The sequence below is a fragment of the Anolis sagrei genome, chromosome 3 (assembly GCF_037176765.1).
Source record: "Anolis sagrei isolate rAnoSag1 chromosome 3, rAnoSag1.mat, whole genome shotgun sequence".
Lineage (NCBI taxonomy): Eukaryota > Metazoa > Chordata > Lepidosauria > Squamata > Dactyloidae > Anolis > Anolis sagrei.
In genome coordinates, this window is record NC_090023.1 from 185,564,001 (window position 1) to 185,584,610 (window position 20,610).

General features: G+C 38.7%; 1 protein-coding gene across 6 annotated transcripts in view; it reads right to left on the reverse strand.

Annotated features, from left to right (window-relative positions):
* The window catches only part of PLCE1 (phospholipase C epsilon 1), a 232,807-nt gene that overhangs the window by 68,091 nt on the left and 144,106 nt on the right, over window positions 1-20,610 (reverse strand). For all 6 annotated transcript variants that reach the window (XM_067465731.1, XM_067465733.1, XM_067465732.1 and 3 more), the window contains exons 5-9: window positions 14,126-14,271; window positions 11,581-11,839; window positions 10,849-11,063; window positions 2,577-3,252; window positions 428-610 (exon numbers count right to left, since the gene is read on the reverse strand). In XM_067465731.1, the coding sequence (XP_067321832.1) occupies window positions 428-610; window positions 2,577-3,252; window positions 10,849-11,063; window positions 11,581-11,839; window positions 14,126-14,271 (1,479 nt within the window). The remainder of the gene's footprint in view (window positions 1-427; window positions 611-2,576; window positions 3,253-10,848; window positions 11,064-11,580; window positions 11,840-14,125; window positions 14,272-20,610) is intronic.

Genomic DNA, 20,610 nt, shown 5'->3' on the forward strand with positions numbered 1-20,610 from the left:
TTTACCAGCTCCTATCCTGAATAATATTAGCCTATTCAGAGGTTTTCTTTGACTTGAATCTGCCTTGCAAATGAATGCCTTTTTTGGGAGTTAGGAGAAGTGATATTTTCTGAAGAGTCAAAAATACTCTGTGTATGATACTTCCCTTCCTCTGGGGCTCTATAATACAGACAAAGACCAACTTAGAAGTCAAAAATACCACCCAGCATGCTTTATTTCTGGTTTAATTTAAAATCCAGACAAAATTCTGTCTTTATGATGTGTGCGCACAAAAAAACTACACTTCTAAATAAATGAAATGGAAATAAATGGCAATTCAGTATTTCTATTAATAACGATTTTCTCTCTGAGTGCGGTTAATTAAGCAGGAAACACAGAACGAACTTAATTTACCATGCAATTCAATATTAAATAACAGAATATTTACCCTCATGAGTACTTTCTTCTTTTTCTTGACTGTATTGATTCCAAGAGTGTTGTTTCTTTGCACACCTGGTTTCTCTACACTTTTCATCAGGTTTCCTGGGCTTGTGTTTCTCGTACTCCAGCGTCTCCCCCCAAATAATTCAACAGCTTGGGCCAAGGTTGGGCCTTCATATCGGCCATCCTCCTAATAAAAGAGCCCTCAGCTTTATTAAAATGGAAAAAATACAGATCACAAAAAGAATGAGAAGCTAAAAACAACTCCAATTGCAAAATCAGAATAAGCGCCAAGTGTAAATATCATTACAATCCAAAGAAAAAGTGCAAATAACCCAAATGCTTGTTGGAAGCAAAGAGGCCTCCATTCTTGTACAAAGTTATTAGTATTCGGATATGGGACATGTACGGCTTGGTGTTTCTTTCATCTTTATGTATATATATGTGTGTGTGTGTGTGTGTGTGTCACCATGCGCTCAAGCCCTTTGCTTTCTTACCTTTTGAGTCCTCTTCCCCTTTCTTCAAAAAGCTAGACTCTTTGTTCCTTGGAGAAGGAAATGGACATGGAACTTCAGTCTCAATCTATGACTGGTATCTTTTCACCCCCAAATGGAAGTCAGTTCTATGGGCTTTTGGAATTAAGTATAGATCACCTTCCTTTATCTAAATTCTTTTCTGTCCTAAATTTGATCTCCCGAAAAGTCTAAACTATTATTTTTATCTGAGAAGAATGACCTCTTGTACTACTACTACTACTACTACTACTAATAATAATAATAATAATAATAATAATAATACATCACACAGTCCTAGATGCTTGGGAAGTGTTCAATTTGTGATTTTGTGATACGAAATCCAGCATATATAGGATGAGGCAGCATCACTTCCTTTTTAAAAATGCTTGCCATTCAGTCAGTTGAAGACATAGCGGAGCACTAGTGGTCTCATTCAAGAGGCGGGAGTATAAAGTTTTGTTCTGATACAGTTCAGTCGCCATGATGTGTTGAAACAGTGAGGAGCGTGCTTTTGCCGTTGAGGCCTACTTTTCGAGCGGATTTGGAGTGGCCGGCCCGCTCTCCAGATTTGGCCCCTTGTGATTTATTTCTATGGGTTTTTTTGAAATCCTGTGTTTATGTGAACCATGCAAGGACTCTACAAGATTTGAAGACCAACATCCAGGAAGAAACTGCCAACATAACGCCTGCTATGCTGGCAAGAAACGCTAGAAATCGGTTTACTCAATGTCTGGAGAATGGAGAATGGGGGGATGTCATCTACCTAATTTAATCTTCAAAACTACGTAAAACAAAACTTTAGGTATGCGCCTACATTATAAAAAAAATTAAAAAATTCTGATTCATACAATGGGTTTTATTAAGTTTTGAAAAAAGGAAGTTATGCTGCCTCACCCTGTATATCTCTTTTGCTGTGACATACTGTGTTTTTGTGTCAGAATAATAATAATAACAATTATTATTATTTATAGATCACCCTATCTCTCTGAAGGGACTCAAGGTGGTTTACAACATATATGGCAAACATTCAATGCCCACAAGAAAACATTACATCAAAATAAAACACATCAAAAAATATAAAAGGCCTAACTTTAAACTTAATAACATACAAAAATTAACCAGGAAAATAAACTTAAACAACCTCATGTCTAACCTTGGGATACTCTGAGTCAAACTGGAAATCCATCCAAAAAGTACAGCTGAGAATGCCAAAGACCTTTGTAAGGCCTGCTAAAGTGTTGCAGGTTACTACAAAATCTCAGACTACTGCAAGATTTGCAGAGCCACAACATCTTGCAGGGGATCTTTCAATGGATGAAAATTACTGCCATTAAGTAACACAACACTCAGCTTTCTGGAAACTAGTAACTTGGCAGGGCTGGACAGTAAAGTACTGGCACTCTCTTTTCACAAACCACCCCTTCTCTGATGGCAATGTGAAGGGAATGATTGCATGTTCAGCTTCTGTATTGATGTTCACGTAAATCTCCTACAGACACCAATCAACCTGAATTGACTGATACTGAAGCATCTTAGAAAACCAAGACACCAGTGATTATAAGTACAGAAGGAATGGTTGCATAAGCTCAGTCAGAGCAGTATGGTAGTTGCTCCATTTGTGAGATAATCACATTATTTTACCTGGTAGAGGCTGACATATTGTTTTCGCAGCCATTGTAGTCTCTGATCAGGGAATTTCTTCATCTTCCTTGTAGCACAAATTAATTCCAGCAATCCATCAAAAAGCATTTTGGCAGTATATTTTGGAGCCACAAAATGTAGCAACTTATTTTCAGTAGTTTGAAGTCCATATAATAGTGTCACACCATTCTCTTCAAGAGACATATTGCAAAGTTTATTCTGAATGCACACAGAATGCATATCAATGCCAGGGTGCCCCATATACACTGCCTTTGCTGAGAACAGGTCCAAGCAGCCCTCCACCAATCCATTTATTCCAGTATTGCCAAGAAATTGAAATTTCCCAAGTTCAGCAGTGGTACCGAGCATACTTAGTCTCATTTTTGAATTTGTAGAGCAAGCAGTGGTAGGTTTCATCCATGTCAATGTACTATTGTCAGGTTGAAGCTGAAGGAAACATCGTGCTGAAAAATGTGTCTCTTGGTCATAATGTATGACGGTTGCACCTTGCAGCAGGAACTGATGGACATCAGCTCTAATTGACAGAACATACCAGGGAATGAGTTCTATTCCGTGGCAGAACGCTTGCTGCTGCTCTTCGGCTGCTGGTGGGGTCCATTCTCTGGATTGCTCAAATAGATCGCTTTCAGAATCTGATAAATCTCCAGTTATAAACCTGCATGGAAACCAAGTTATAACAAATGTTCCATTAGCATACACCCTCATAAAGAAAACTATTTCATTATACAGATTTTCCAGCCAAACATACAATTGAATCTTCTTTCACATATATGTTAAATGTACTCCATATCTAATCTACTTCCCAATATTTATTTTCTTCTGTTTAAAGGTAATAGGTCTCTTCGCAATAGAACCAAAAACCTAACCAAATGGTATGTGATTGGGTTGTTGTAGGTTTTTCGGGCTATACAGCCATGTTCAGAAGCATTCTCTCCTGACGTTTCACCTGCATCTATGGCAAGCATCCTAAGAGGTTGTGAGGTCTCTGAGGATGCTTGCCATAGATGCAGGTGAAATGCCAGGAGAGAATGCTTCTAGAACATGGCCATATAACCTACAACAACCCAGTGATTCCAGCCATGAAAGCCTTCGACAATACATGGTATGTGATTGATGTCTGGGATTTTTTAATTATCAGATGTTGCACATTCTACAAATTGCAATTGTATCACTGCTCCCAGTGATGTTCCCAAACTGGCCATGGAAACAGGGCACCATGGATAATAGCAAACCCAACTGAAATGAAAACCTAACATAGTGTTGCCCTGAAAGAGCAGTCATCCAGGAGAACTCTGGTAAATTCTGGTTGACAATATGACTGCACCTAAATGTTCCACACAAATTAGGAATATGCCTTCTGTAGTTTCTCTGGAATATAGTTTAGATTCCCATTATATGCTAGCTGAATCGCATCCACACTGACCAGATGCAGCTCTAATATATGTCAGAGAGCCTTTGGAGTGAATTCATTTCCTATCCTTCTTTAAAAGGGATCCAGCCTGTGATGGATGGAGTCATACTCCCCCTGGAGACACAGGTTTGCAGTTTGAGGGTCCTCCTGAATTCAGTGTTGAACCTGGAGGTCCTGGTATCAGCAGTGGCCAGGAGGGCCTTTGCACAGATAAAACTTTTGTGCACCAATTGCAACCATTCCTTAAGAAGTCAGATCTGGCCATAGTGGTGCATGTCTTAGTTACATCCTGTCTGGATTACTGTAACACGCTCTATGTAGAGCTGTCTCTGAAGAGTGCTTGGAAACATCAGCTGGTCCAAAGAGCTAAAGCAAGGTTACTAACTGGGGCTGGCTACAGGGACAACCCTGCTGTTGCAGCAGCTTCACTGGCTGCCAGTCTGTTTCCAGGCACAATTCAAAGTGCTAGTTATGCCCTATACCAGGGGTCCTCAAACTTTTTAAACAGAGGGCCAGGTCACGGTCCCTCAAACTCTTGGAGGGCCAGATTATAATTTGAAAGTAACATGAATGATTTCCTATGCACGCTGCACATATCTTATTTGTAGTGCAAATAACACTTAAAAACAATACAGTAACTTAAATGAAGAACAATTTTAGCAAATAGAAACTTAATAGTATTTCAATGGGAAGTGTGGGCCTCCTTTTGGCTGATGAGATAGCATTGTTGTTGTTGTTGTGTGCTTTCGAGTCATTTCAGACTTAGGTTGACCCTGAGCGAGGGCCAGATAAATGACCTTGGAGGGTCGCATCTGGCCCTTGGGCCTTAGTTTGAGGACCCATGCCCTATACAGTTCAGGTCCAGGTTAGTTGGCTGATCACATCCCCTTGTATGAACCTAGCCAGGCCCCGAGATCTTCAGGAGAGGCCCTTCTCTTGGTCCCACCTCCATCTGAAGCCCGGTTTGGGGGGGGGGTTGGAACGAGGGAGCGGGTCTTCCTTCTCGGTGGCTGCCCCTCAACTCTGGAACTTCCTACCCAGGGAACCTAGACTGGCCCCCTCCTTGCTGTCCTTTCAGTGGCAGCTAAAATCTTTTTATTCAGACAGGTTTTTAAAGAAGGCTTTTAAAGATCAATTCAGAGGGTGCTGTGGTTTTTAACTGAATATGTTTTAACAGAATGAAGTAATGGTTAAGTGGGCAAGAGATATAGGAAGAACAATTAGTTTAGTAGAATGGGAAGAGATTTGGATAAAGAAATTAACTGTGAATATTTTAATACTGTTTATATTTAATTCTGTTTTAATGTTTGCATGTTTTCATATTTTAAATTGTCTGTTAATATTTTATATTAAGTTGTTTGGAGTCTCCTTCAGGAAAGATAAAGCGGGGTATAAATAAATATACTAATAGTATCTCAGGCAGCAACGACTTAGCCTTCTGCTATTTCTGCCTTTTTACCTAAAGGAATCTTAGCAGTTCTACCGCAGAGGAGACTGTCCTTCAAAAAAGATTTTGCAAAAAAATATTGCAATCTTCCGTCTCCATTTCTTCTTCTTCTTCTAAGAACCCACCATTTGGAATTCTCATTTGAAACCAGGCACTGCAACTTGGACAGTTACCAAACCACTCTGCTATATTTTGAAGTGCTTATTATGATCTCCTGATCATTTCTGGAATCTTTCCATCACCACCTTTTGCTTCTAGAAAGCTATTGCTTGAATTATGATTTCCATCTGGCCACTGCAGTTTGGATAGCAACCACAAACCTCACTAATACAATTTTAAAGACTAATTGGCCACCAATGATTTCCAATCACGGAAGACTGAATCATGCTTTGTTGTTGTGAGCTAATGTCAGTATAAAGTACATGAACTTATAAAAAAATTAAAATATTTGGTTAGTATTACTGGATTTTACATAAACTGCCCAACAAATCGGAAGACAGCTGTAAGCCAGATGGAGATATAAGCAAGGGTAATGAGTAACTTGGATAAGCAATATAGAAAACAGACAGCGCAACTTCTGTCAAATAGTCAAGTGCAAATACCAATCTCATAGGATGCTGGATCTAGATATAGGCACATGCAAATGCGCTTCCAGGGTGGACCTCTTCACACCAGGCCCTCCAGTTGCATGAAAATGCTATCCAGAAGGCAAGGGGACTTCAATGAATGGAGTGATCTAAAATCAGGGTGTGAGGAGTGGAAAGGTTCAGAACGAATTAGGTGGAAGCACTTTTTGTAAGAAGAGCTCTTCCATTCACAGAAAGCAGCCTCTGGACCCAACCCACTGACCCATCCCACTGACTCCATTAATACAAATGGGGCTGTAATTAATCAAATGACAAAAAAAAATCCACAGAGCAATAATAGTTGCCCAGGCATCTATCTTTGGAAAGGTGATGAGAAAGACCTGCCTTTTAGTTCTGAAATATGTCGCATTTGCTTTTCCTTAACTGAAAAAGGAAACAGAATATATTTTCACAGATTTTAAGGAATTTGAAATTTTATTCCTAAAAAATGTGATTTTCCAGTGCCAAATGAAAGCAACATTGGGAGATAAATTATTTCTGTACAAAAAATTGTATTAAAACAGGCATCGGGGTGATGTGACAAAAAATAAGATCACAGACTGACTTGGCAGCAGAAGTTACTCAACAGTCCAGAAGCAATAAATGCTAGATGATAACAATTCTATTTGAAACTGTTTTCTCAGGAAGCAAGGATGACTTCATGGACATATTAAGAGTGAATAGGTACATTTAGAACACAATGGGCATTAGTTTACTGGACATTAGTTTAGTTATTCAGTAAAACTTAGGATTTGTTTACTTTATTTTTAAAATTATGGTAAAGTCATTGACTTTGGTAACTAGTGTTCTTTTCTCCACTCACCTAGCCTCCATATTTCTTGAGGCTTAAATATGAGGACGCATAAGTGTCAAAGGCTAAACTACTACCATATTTACTCAAATCTAATGCTCACCTTTTTTGGCTAAATTGCATAGCCAAAAGTGAGATGCACATTAGATCTGATGGCATGTTAGAATTGCACAGGCTTTTAATTTTTTTATTTATTGTAGTCACAAGTCAAGTAATACAAATCTTGATAGTGACATTCTTTACATTTTCGCTCAATATAATGTATCTTATTTATATAACTTTACCAATACCAACTCTACACTTATCAACCACTTGTGTCCAACAGTCTTTCTTCCCACCCCCTGTGGCCTCAGCCTGACGGAGGGGCATGGCTTCCCAAGAGACCTAATTCACAAGGCCTTCAAAACCTCCCCCTCGGTTTTGAAGGCCTCGTGAATGAGGGCTTCGTTGAGAAGCTGCTGGCCGTCCATAAGGCTGAGACTGGCAAATTCTGAGATGGGTGGCTGACAGAAACGAAGAAGCTGCACATTACATTCAACAAGAAATCTATTTTTTGCAATATGTACCTTCAAAATTGAGGTGCACATTACAATCGATGGCATGTTATACTCAAGTAAATTTAGTAATTGCCTACAGTTCCTCCTTGAGATGATGAATGGAGAAATTGCTTTACAATTAATTAGAACAGGAAGATAATTATATTCCTCTATTCCCTGCCAGTTGCTTCCCCTTGCCACATTTCCTTACAGCTTTTATTTCCTCTAGTGTCCAAGAACAACCATTCCTTGCATATACTGTTCCAGAACCCTAAGTGTAGGAGAACAAATAAAGGGTAATGATGCTATTTCCTATTAAAGTAGTCTCTACCTTGCCTCTGATGCAAAGGAGTTTTGAAATGGAGAATGGGACACATATGGTTTTTTGAAGTTTTTAAATTTTCCTTCTCACCATGAGAAATTTGTAGAAAACAACACAGCCTATTCAAAAATTGGGACTTACGATTTACATGGAAAATTTGCACAGAAAATAGTGTTTTCTGTGCAAGAAACGCCACTTTCTCCACAAAATTGTTATTTTTATGCAAATCACCAATATGTGAATTTTGCATGGAATAAATTCACAATGTTTTATGCACAGTAGCAGAATTTTTTGTTTAAGAAATAATATTTATGTGTAGAAATATTTTCTGTGTAGAAAATGTTGTTTGTGCTCAGAAAATGCTGTTTTCTATGCAAAATGATGTGTGAACTTTACACAGAATGAGTCCTGAATTGCAGTCCAGGATTCTTCTCATCAGAGTTTCTCAACATTCAAACATATTGCTTATTTAAAATGTGTGCAGCTCGACTGTTGCACTAGGAACCTCAAATGGGGTGCAAGCTCGCCCTGTTGCGATCTACTATACCCTGTGGGCACCTCCATTATACTACACCAGAAGTCCCCTGTGAGTAGAGAAATTTGCTGCTCTGCACAGAGGAGTTTGAGTGATGTTAGATGGAAAGTGTACTCTTCACTTATGGAACAGGTTACAAATGGTTGGTACTCCTGCACACTAGACTAGTAATGAATGAATAAGGTGGCATTGGTGGTTAGGAAGTTTATTTGCTTTTTTTCTCGTTCAAGGAAGATGGCAATATATCTCTGCCAAATTACATCAGTCTCATAAAATGAAGCTGAGAGAGATACTGTACACTTTTAAATAATGGACTACTAGCAGTATGAGAGAAATGACATCGTGCCCCTAGTCTGTATTTATTTCCCTAACAGATTATTTCTTATAAGAAAAATATGCAAGTTCACAAATAGAGATGCCAAATTTCATGTCTTAAGGAAGTCGATTGGAGTAAATTTAATGTCAGTCAAGCAAACTTTCTATTGTTTTCATCCTTATCTCCCACATGTATTTACCTTCACTAACCCCAAATCTGCTCCAGGAGGTTTCATAACCCTGCAGAGCAGATGTATGGCAGATGGAGGGAGAGTAATGTGGAGTGAAAATTGATCCATCTGCAGTGTCTGTTTGGCTGTTAGCAAAATGCCACCAGAGACAATACCTTGTCTGGAAGCATTCAAACTCAATGATTAGATTGCATGGTCTGGTCCAAAACGCAGTCCACAATATTTCACAGATATCAACTCATGAACTATGTTTTCCTTGTCACACATAGCAAGTATAATTCGCATTGTGATTATACCTCTAGCAGAAGTGAATATGATCCATTAAGATTTCAACAATTCTTTCCCTTGATGTATTCTGGGATTCGAGTCTAAGGCCATCCTTGGAGGCTCAGGTCCCATTATATATAATGGGCAGGACTACTCAGTCAATTTTAACTTGCAAATTTTAACCTGCATTTTACTTGTGTGTATCTTATCATATGTATTTTAATATTATTGTGTTTTATCTTTCTGTTTAAACCATGTTGTACCCTACCTCAAGCCACACGAAGAGGTGGGTAATACATGTATTATGGATGTTGTTGTTACATTTCAGTGACATAGTAAATTGGTGCCCCTATATAAAATGACAAAATAACGTCTGTTGTTTGGAATTTTTTTGGGTGGGGGAAAGAAAATTTTCAAGCATTGGATGGTTAATGTATTGTTGAAGGCTTTCATGGCCCAAATCACTGGGTTGTGATTTTCTAACGTCAGGAGAGGATGCTTCTGGAACATGGTCATACAGCCTGAAAAACTCACAACAACCTATTGATGGTTAAATCTGTGGATCCAAAATCCATGAAAACATAGGGTCAATGGTATATCTTTCATTTATGGGAATAGTGTTCTGGATTTTCAGTGGTTTCTCTCACTACAGAGAAAGAAACAGGGGATCTGAGGTCATAGAACATGAGCTACCCCATATGTCACAATTAAAACAACACCTGTGCTGAAAGACTGTGCTCTATGGTGAACATTCAAAGAGTTTATTACCTCTGATAAGATTTCCCTAAGATAATTTATGAACCTCAGATAACATGCCCTTAAAAGTAGTGGGATTAGGAACAATAATAAATAACCTTTATTTTGACTAGGTCAGAACACTGTTCCAACAGGATATAATGTTCTGAGCTAAGATCAACAAAGATGCCATGGTGCTATTCCTGGCATCACTAACTAAGTCCTTGTTGTATCTGTACATTTCTGAAAGCTTCATGCACAAGATGAAGGGGCTTTGCCTGGAAGTAATTACATCATGAGAGAACATAAAACTTAATGAGAAGGATTCCAAGCATCTGAGTGCTATGATTCCATGCATAACTATGAGAAAAAGTCTGGAAAGGGAAGTACTGCAGTCAAACAGACACTTGCAAAAAAGGGTGTTCTTATCATTAATTTGTATAAATAAAAATGTAATGTTCGCTTGTGGGATTAACATAACTCAAAAACCACTGGGTGAATTGACACCACATTTGGACACAATACACCTATCAGGCCAACGAGTGACCATCACTCATAAAAACACTGAAAAACATAGCAGAAGTGACTTAAAAAGCAAAAAACCAAAATATACATTACAACGAATGCACAAAACCACATATATATATACTCAAACACACATATATATACATATACACAAATGTATACACACACAAAACACATCTACACAGACTGGGTATTTTTATATAGCAAGTATTTTTATATAACAAGAATATTTAAATCTGGAAAACGTATACAAAACTGAAAAAAATAGTTTATTGATCTTACCAACACTATAATTTAGCATTAGAGAACAAGCCTAGTTTGTTCTCTGCAGTTTGCCATTATCATTCATAAGAAATATGGTTAGTGAAAACAAGTTAAGTTCAAACCATGATTAACTGAAACAACTGAATGTATTCCACTGAGATTCTTTATTTTGTAATCTGAAAATCTTTCTCTTGTATACAGACATACACATATAATCTTTCACTTCCACACAGACCTACACATATATCAATCTCTTCTAAACTTACAGATAGCGGTTTCTGTCCTTCAAAGAATTTCTTCTGGAACTTCCACCTTCATCTTCAATAAAACTATCTTCTCCATCATCAGATTCCAAACTACGATTGCAGCTCCGAATCGTCTGAAATATGTAGTTAGCTGCCGATTCCTTTTCCATATTATGTAAGCCATCTCGGCCTACCCGCTGCAAATAGTTATCTTGCCCACTATATTCTGCAACAAACTAAAAGAAAGTCCATGTTGTACATTTAAAAAAAATAAAAGACATTTTAGATAAGAATTTTAGACACTACAGGCAGTCCCCAAGTTACAAACATCTGACTTACATATGATTCATAGTTAAGAAAGGAGGTGAGACAAAAGGAAGCAGGACAAATCTACCCCTCGGAAGGAAAATTCACTTCTGATAGAGTGATCATGGGGAAACGGTGTCTCCACTGAAGCTTTCTCACCAATCTGTGTTTTTACAACAAGTCAACATTTTCAAAATCTGATTCTCACAGGGACAGAAAGTGAGGTGAAATCTTCTGAACAGGAGTATAGATAGCAAAGAAATTGTCACAGGAGTGTTGCCCATTCCTTATGCTATCCAAAACTAAAATTATATATATTTGTGGCTGCAGTTACATTTTAAAAAATACCTGTTCGGACTTATATACAAATTCAACTTGAAAACAAACCTACAGAACCTCTCTTGTTCGTAATTTGCGGACTGCCTGTAGTTGCAACTGTTAGTTTACCTCCAGTGTTTCATCCTGAGAGTTATATTGAGGACAAAGTCTGATGAGACTTGCAGCCCCATCCAAAACTTCACAGAGTTCTTTCAAAAAGACACCACAGAAAGGGACAACTTTACAGCCGGGTATATTCAGAGCTCTGTTGACAACTTTTCTGTATTCCAAGGATGATTCATGCTGTGCCATAGCGTCTTTCAAGCTCCGCATTGTTTCAATATCAGACTGGTCCATGAATTGCCACATTTTTAAAACTTTTCTTGACCTATTTGGGATGGAAATGTAGGTAAATTTTATTTTAAAGTTTTGTAGTCCAAACCAAGCTTCTTAGATATAAGAGTGATTACATTCAATCATTCCCACAGATTCTTAAAAATAGAGTTACTTATAATATTCAACATATATAATTGTGGAAAGCAAAGTTTCTTTAAAATATTTAATATAATTATTTGCAAATACAATACAATCGCCACATCTATGGAGCTGATATACGGTTTCATTTATTCACTTAGAGCCTTCTATGCAAGTTTCACCTGCTTTGTAGTACCACCATCATTCTTCCCTTTGAAATTAATGTCTGCTATTACCTGCTATTTCACATATTACTTTTTTTTGTCGTGTCAGGAGCAACTTGAGAAACTGCAAGTCGCTTCTGGTGTGAGAGAATTGGCCGTCTGCAAGGACGTTGCCCAGGGGACGCCTGGATGATTTTGATGTTTTTATCATCCTTTAGGGAGGCTGCTCTCATGTCCCCGCATGAGGAGCTGGAGCTGATAGAGGGAGCTCATCCGCCTCTCCCTGGATTTGAACCTGCAACCTGTCAGTCTTCAGTCCTGCCGGCACAGGGGTTTAACCCACTGCGCCACCGGGGGCTCCTTACATATTCACATAAAGTCTGGGAACACATCCCTTGTGGATATGGGGGTTGTACTGTATATTAAAAGGCTTTCTTTGCCAAGGATTTGAGATTGTCAAATATAGTTAATACTGAAAATGAACTGATCTTCAGTTATTGCTTTGGGCTTCCAAATTGAGCTTTTATTACACTTAGCATGACTTGCTCACAGAATATTACCTAAAACTAACGAACTTCCTTTTCTATTATTTTATTCCTTTTAGTCTGGACTGCATAGTCCACGCCTTGGTCACATCCTGTTTGGACTACTGCAACGCTCTCTATGTGGGGCTGTCTTTGAAGACAGTTCAGAAGCTACAACTGGTTCAGAGATCAGCAGCCAGAGCGCTGTACAGAGAGCGGACAACTCCTATGTTACAACAGCACCACTGGCTTCTGATCTGCTTCTGGGCTAAATACAATGTGCTGGTCATTACCTATAAAGTCCCAAACAGTTTTGGCCCAGACTACTGAAAGACCGCATCTTCATATACAAACCAACATGAGACTCTCCTCTCAGTCCCACCCCTGTCTCAAGCGCAGCTGGTGAGAACGAGAGGGGGGGGGGCCTTCTCTGTCATTGCTCCCCATCTCTGGAACTCCCTTCCTAAAGAATTAAAATGGCTTCCTCTCTCCTCTCCTTCAAAAAGCTATTTATTTATTTTTTGTCGTGTCAGGAGTGACTTGAGAAACTGCAAGTCGCTTCTGGTGTGAGTGAATTGGCTGTCTGCAAGGACGTTGCCCAGAGGACACCCAAATGATTTGATGTTTCACCTTACCTAGCTGCTAGCATCCACCCTGTTAGTCTGGTGTTCACCAGCTCCCCGATTTTAGCCTAATTTTAGAAATTTTAAAAGAGATTCTAAAGATTTAATATGTTAGTAATTATGTGAATTATGCTATGTCTTGTTTATTTACATTGATTTATAATTGATTTGGTTATCTTTAATTTGTTTATTTATTTGCTTATATTTGGTTGTAAGCCGCCCTGAGTTCTTTTGGGAAGATGGTGCGGGCTAAAATAAAGTTTAATTTCCTTTCATTAGTCTATAACTTTTCCTGTCCTTCCTCTTCCTAAACTCTTTTCTGTCTTTTGCTGTTCTCAAACTAAAAAGTCCTAAAAAAATAATGAAGGGAACTGGGTTGAACAAAACTGGGTTTGGAAGCAAAGGGAAAAACAAATAAATAGCAACATGTGTTGTTATTGTCAGAAAAATAATCCATAAATAACAATATCAATAAAGGAAAGAGGAGAAAAAATTCTAAAAGCATTTTATTATGCAAGAAGAAATATCTATTTAAATTTAATTCTTATATTGGCTCTTTCTACAGGAAAGCTAGTATTGCATTTCTTTTTTAAAAGGATGTTTATCATTCTGAAAAATAAATGCACCATCGTTAAGAGTATTCTGAGAAAAGACCTCTCTTTCACGAAATACAGCCTCTGCTGTCTGTTTCATTCAGTTTTCCCAAAACAGCTATCATAAACTCGCCAGACAAGATAAATGAAGCAACTTAGCAACAGAACACTGTTTAGCATAGTGACTGATGGAGTGCTGTTCATGGTTTATTTTCTAAAGGACAGCTGTTTGTAACAGAAGCTGCAGTGTAATCTATCTCCGAGTCTCCATCATTTGAAGAATGAGCTGCAAGTACCTTAGGCCTGCCAAGAACTCCATGACAGCGTTGTAGTTGCCCATATTCCAGCAGCATTTTGCCACATGGACTACATAAGAGAAGACGTCTCGTTTTTCCTCCATAGAGCCTGCTGTGAGAATCAGCCATGTCACCCACGAGCTCACCTTATTGAACAAACAAATAAACAAAGGATGATTATTTGCTTGTATTTGCATACCTTACAACTGATTAGATCAACAGAAATATTCAATACATATTGTTTTGGATTGTCTTGTTGCAAACAAGAATTTGAAAACAATGACATACAACCTCCCCATTTCTTTAAGTTCATATCTAAGCAGTAAAAGCGCACAAATGCATCAAGCACATCTATATAAATAAAATATAATGTTCGTTTGTGGGATTAACGTAACTCAAAAACCGCTGGACGAATTGCTGCCAAATTTGGCCACAAGATACCTACTAACCCATGGAGTGACCATCACTCAAAACATTGATTTTGTCATTAGGGTTTTGTAGTTGCTGGGATTTACAGTTCACCTACAATTAAAGAGAATTGTGAACTCCATCAATGATGGAATTGAACCAAACATGGCACACAGGACTCCCATGACCAACAGAAAACACTAGAAGGGTTTGGTGGGCATTGACCTTCAGTGTGGGAGTTGTAGTTCACCTACATCCAGAGAGCAGCGTGGACTCAAACAATGATAGATCTGGACCAAACTTGGCACGAAAACTCAATATGACCAAATATGAACACAGGGGGAAATAGACCTTGACATTTGGGAGTTGTAGTTACTGGGATTTATAGTTCACCTACAATCAAAGAGCATTCTGAACCCCACAAATGACAGGATTGGGGAAAACTTCCCACACAGAACCCACATGACCAACAGAAAATACTTAAAGTCATCCAGTCCAACTCCCTTCACCAGGGCAAGAAAACGTAATCAAAGCGCTCCTAACAAAGAGTCAGCCAGCCATAGACAGATAGATAGATAGATAGATAGATAGAGATATATAAATGATTCACACATACACAGATATGGTATCATAAATTTGAAAGGGACGAGAGAGGGGGCCTTGAATTGGATTATATGAGTCTCCACTGCCATATAAGGGACAAGGAGATAATCTGTGATCAGATCATGGAATATAGGGCAGCATAGAAGGGGCCTCAGTTCCCACAAATCCACAAAGCTGTCCAGGCGATCCCTGCAACACATTCAATGCTAGAAACAATTCAGAATAAAAAAAGATTTAATCTACGGTCCCTGGTCAAAATGATAACTATTTTGGCTGCTGTTTCTCCTAGGCCTAAAACAGTGGTTCTTAACCTGTGGGCCGCGGACCACCAGTGTGCCGTGAGTACAAAAATCTGGTCCATGAACCTCTTTATTTATTTTATTTCTGCTCCTTTCACACTGCTTGCCACTCCTCTCCTGTCGCTGACCATGGCATATGTTCTGTATCAGAAACTAGAGCTGATGTGGTCTATCCAATGCAATTTTCTGAATCAGAACCCCAAACCAAATCTAAAGTTGACCAAAAACTGATTCATAACGCTTTTGGTATGAATGTTGGAGAGTGGTCCCTGGTCAAAGTGGTCCCTGGTCAAAAAAAGGTTGGGTCTAAAACATCGTACTCCTAATCCGACTCTATTAGTACATCCTGCTTCATATATATTACATTGAGTGAGAACAAGAGGCTTAAGATATAGCTTTGGGGGGTTCAAAATTTATTCATGTGTAGATATTTGCTATCTATCACTCAGAAAATCTTCAGTTTACTTTCCCATAACAGCAATTAAAGAAAAGAGAGAGAAAGAGAAAGCTATATTTCACATGGAAACCTAATTCAAACCAACTGGGCTATTTTACAGTGAGATTCCCAAGGGATAGCTTTTTCTTGTTCTATAAACACTTATCAACATGAGATAATAAATGTGATCTTTTCTTTCCTACAGTTAGTTTCCTTCTCTTGGCTCCTGAACAATTTATAATTTATGTTTACGGACATTTTTTCAGTGATGAGAGCTTCGTATATGAGATAAAAACACATTTCCTCTTAAAGAAACTAAAACTGCATTTCATCTTCTACTGACAACTAGATTTAAAGACACAAACCCAGCTTGAAAAGTCTGACACAAGAACGTGTTGATCTATTTTCTTCCTAAAGAAAAAAACAATTGGATTCTATACATTGCTATATTAAGGTAATTTGGATAACAATCTCCTCCTGCATATCTGATTCTTAATTATTAGGATGGCAAATCCAATACAAGAGTGGGTGGATGTCATTCGGCTCCTCTGGGCTTTTGGAAGCCCACAAAAGCTATGTGGCTGTGGGGACTCACCCTCAAGTAGTCCCAGCACTAACCAGAAGTGAGTCCCCACAGGCCCAATATCCGATTATACCCGGGCATTCCAGGAAGACTTGGATCTAATGGAATATCAAATAAATTTGGAATAAACCAGGGAAACCTTGGTGTTTTCTGAATTAATTAGTTATTGCTGGAGGCGTCATTTGGAGATGAACTGGTTAGTAAGAACTGACCATGGAAGCACAGACTGGTTCAAGATAGGGAAAGGAGTAAGGCAAGGTTGTATGCTCTCACCCAACCTATTCAACTTTTATGCAGAACACATCGTGCAATGTGCGGGGCTTGATGAATCCAAGGCTGGCGTTAAAATTGGTGAAGAAATATTAACAACCTTAGATATGCAGATGATACCACCTTGATGGCTGAAAGTGAGAAGGAACTGAGGAGCCTTCTAACAAAGGTGAAAGAAGAAAGTGCAAAAGCTGGGTTGCAATTAAACATAAAAACCATGATTATGGCAACCACACTGATTGATAACTGGCAAACAGAGGGAGAAAATGTGGAGGCAGTGACAGATTTTGCATTTCCAGGTGCAGATTTCCCGGCTGCAGACGCAGACTGCAGCCAGGAAATCAGAAAATGTTTACTTCTTGGGAGGAGACGAATAACCAATCTTGATAAAATAGTGAAGAGTAGAGACATCACACTGGCAACGAATATCCGCATAGTCAAAGCAATGGTATTCGCCATAATAACCTATGGATGTGAGAGCTGGACCATAAGAAAGGCTGAGCGAAAGAAGATAGATGCTTTTGAACTGTGGTGTTGGAGGAAAATTCTGAGAGTGTCTTGGACCGCGAGAAGATCCAACCAGTCCATACTCCAGGAAATAAAGCTCGACTGCTCACTGGAGGGAAGGATATTAGAGGCCAAGATGAAGTACTTTGGCCACATCATGAGAAGACAGGAAAGCTAGGAGAAGATAATATTGCTGGGGGGAAAGGAAGGAAAAAGGAAGAGGGGCCGACCAAGGGCAAGATGGATAGATGGTATCCTTGAAGTGGCTGGATTGACCTTGAAGGAGCTGGGGGTGGCCACAGCCGACAGGGAGCTCTGGTATGGTCTGGTCCATGCAGTCACGAAGAGTCGGAAGTGACTGAAAGAATAAACACCAACAAAGGATGGGCCCTAAGTCACCCATTAACTGCCACATTCTTCGTGATATGATTTAATATAACTAAAGCCAGGAAATTCAGTAAGAATTATTTCAAAGAAAGATATCCTTGCCTGCATCATATTTTCAAAAGTATTGATGAACAATTGCTTTGTGAGGCATCAAGGTTAACTGTCTAAAGTATTTTAATGAGACCCCTCATCTCATAAGAAACAGAAACTATGTTTCTAACCATTAGATTAAATGGAAAACCACTGAATATGCAGATTCTGCAAAATTGTAACAAATTATCATGTTCTAAGTATATTAATCATTCTGATAGTTCAAAGTTTTTCACACCTTGCCTCAGCATTAATCTGAATGGAGACTGCAGTCAAGAAATCAAAACATTCAGGTGTATCTACACCAGGCATGGGGAAACTTCGGCCCTCTGGGTGTTTTGGACTTCAACTTCCACAATTCCTAACAGCCTACCATGCCTGATCTACACTGTAGAATGAATGAAGTTTTACACCATTTGAACTACCATGGCTCATGGCATGGCAGTGTAATATGCTGCCTCCTCCTCCTCTTTAGTTGAAGGCAGAATCCTTTTCATCAGGAGTAAAACAGAAAGAGAATCTTCCATAGAAATGTAAACCTAGGCCTCTAAATTTGAAAAACAGAGTTTTATAGGGTTTATTTAATAAGCTTCACAATACACTGACTTTTGGATATGCATGGGGATTAGTAAAAGTTTATAGCTCCATCTAATGCAATTAAGTATTGTATTCCTCAGGGCATATATTGGTTGCCCTGACACGACAAATAAAAATAGGGCATATATTTATATTTCCTATAATGCAGTTATGTATTGTATTCCTCAGGGCATATATTTATACTTCCCTGAAGCCTTACCTTTACATTAGGGGAAGGAATTTAACTATTAGGTTTCATTATAAATTGCCATGTAAGTTAAATGTCTTAACTAAAAACCTGACTTGAATAAAGATGAGAGATACCACCCATGATTTTATCCTCCCATCAATGGAGATTAAGTAACCCTCGTCCAAAATGCTTGGGACCAGAGTTGTTTTGAGTTTTGAATTTGGGGGGGGGGGGGGGGGATTTGGAATACCTGCCTTGGTATATATGTACCTAATGAGTTATCTTGGATATGGGACCCAAATCTAAACACAAAATTCATTTATGCTCCATGTACACCTTATATACATAGTCTGAATTTTATACAACATTTTAATTATTTCCTGTAAGAAATGAACTTTGTATAACCATTATAAAGATTACCATTTTAGATTTTAGAGTTTTTCAGAATTTGTTATAAGGGAAGAGATGTCCTGTCTGTACCAGTTTTGAGCTTCAAAAATAGATAAGCAAGCACCTGCTTGAGTTTTGATAATTCCACATTCATCTATTACAGTGGTTCTCAACCTGGATTCCCCAGATTTTTTGGCCTTCAACTCCCAGAAATCCTAACAGCTGGTATACTGGCTGGGATTTCTGGGAGTTGTAGGCCAAAAACATCTGGGGACCCCAGGTTGAGAACCACTGATCTATTACATCCAAGCCCTCCTTTTCCTTCCTCATAACTCATTATTTACTCTCTCACTGTCTTTATTTGATTCCAATGTTGATTCCTGCAAACGCTCCACTACTAAGAGATTCAAAATTCGGCTCCCAGATGAAGAACTTATACACAGAAGGACCACCTGAAAGCAAAGATGATCACATTCCATTTCCAAGCAGCATTTTCCACATGTTGCTTTAGGATCTTTTAATCACTGAGTTGTTTGAACTGTCATATTCTTACTATAAACTGAAATAAACACATTTTAATTATTATTAATTGGATGCATGTGTCTACAGTCTTCTGATATGGATGAATGTGTATCTGTTGCCAAGGGAAAGAGGCACTTGGCACAAAAACAGGTCATGTATTATCTCTATGCATGCGTTTTCTTGCTTGTATGCAAGAAGATTAACGTGAGTGTGCAAATCAAATACAATCACATGCCTAGTAACTCACCAAATCCTTTGCACTGAGGGCAAATGTCTACATTTGTTCTGATCAACTGGCTTTGAGTTGGCTTCCTTTGAGTTGGTATCTATCTACAATAGTGGTTCCCAACCTGTGGTCTATGGACCATCAGTGCTCCCCAAGAACTAAAATATGGTCTGTGGCTTCATGGTTACTACACCGTTGCAACGAGAGCAACTTGTCTCGCGAAACCCTCTTATAGTGCTGAGGCAACAGGGATATCGGAAGGGGAGAGGCTGATTACACAAGAAAAGCACGACAACAAGCCTTCTATCTTCTGCTTCTCTTCCTCCTCCCTTCCCCTGAGGGGAGCTGTTCCATGTGGCACCTGGAAGCAGGGGTGCCTTTGTATCATCATTTTTAGCCCTGTTCCCGGGGTTATGTGAGGTACTGATTCAGAAAATTACATTGGATAAACCACATCAGCTCTAGATTATTAAATATGGTTTTCTGTGGGCGAGCAGATGGCAACTACTGAGTGGCATATGTTCTGTATCTGAAACTAGATCTGATGTGGTCTATCCAAAGCAATTTTCTAAATCAACACCCCAAATAACCAAACCAATTCAAAAGTTGACCAAAAACTGATTCATAACCCCTTTGATAATAATGTTGGAGAGTGATCCCTGATCCAAGTGGTCCCTGGTCAGAAAAAGGTTGGGAACACTGACCTACAATGTGGTTTTTCACTTTTTGTACTGTCCAACCTTACAAAGTGTTCCCTTTTTTTCCAGTGAGTCACCTATTCTTATGATATAACCAAAGTACAATAGCCCCACTTTAGTCATCATTGCTTTTAGGGAAAGCGCAGGTCTGATTTATTCAAAAACTCATTAACTGTCTTTTTAATAGTCCATAGTATTTGCAGACCCCTTCTCCAGCAAATCTCAAATAAGTTTGTTTTCTTCCTATCAGATTGTTTTACAGTCCAACATTAACAGCAATGGAGAGAACTTTACAATTCA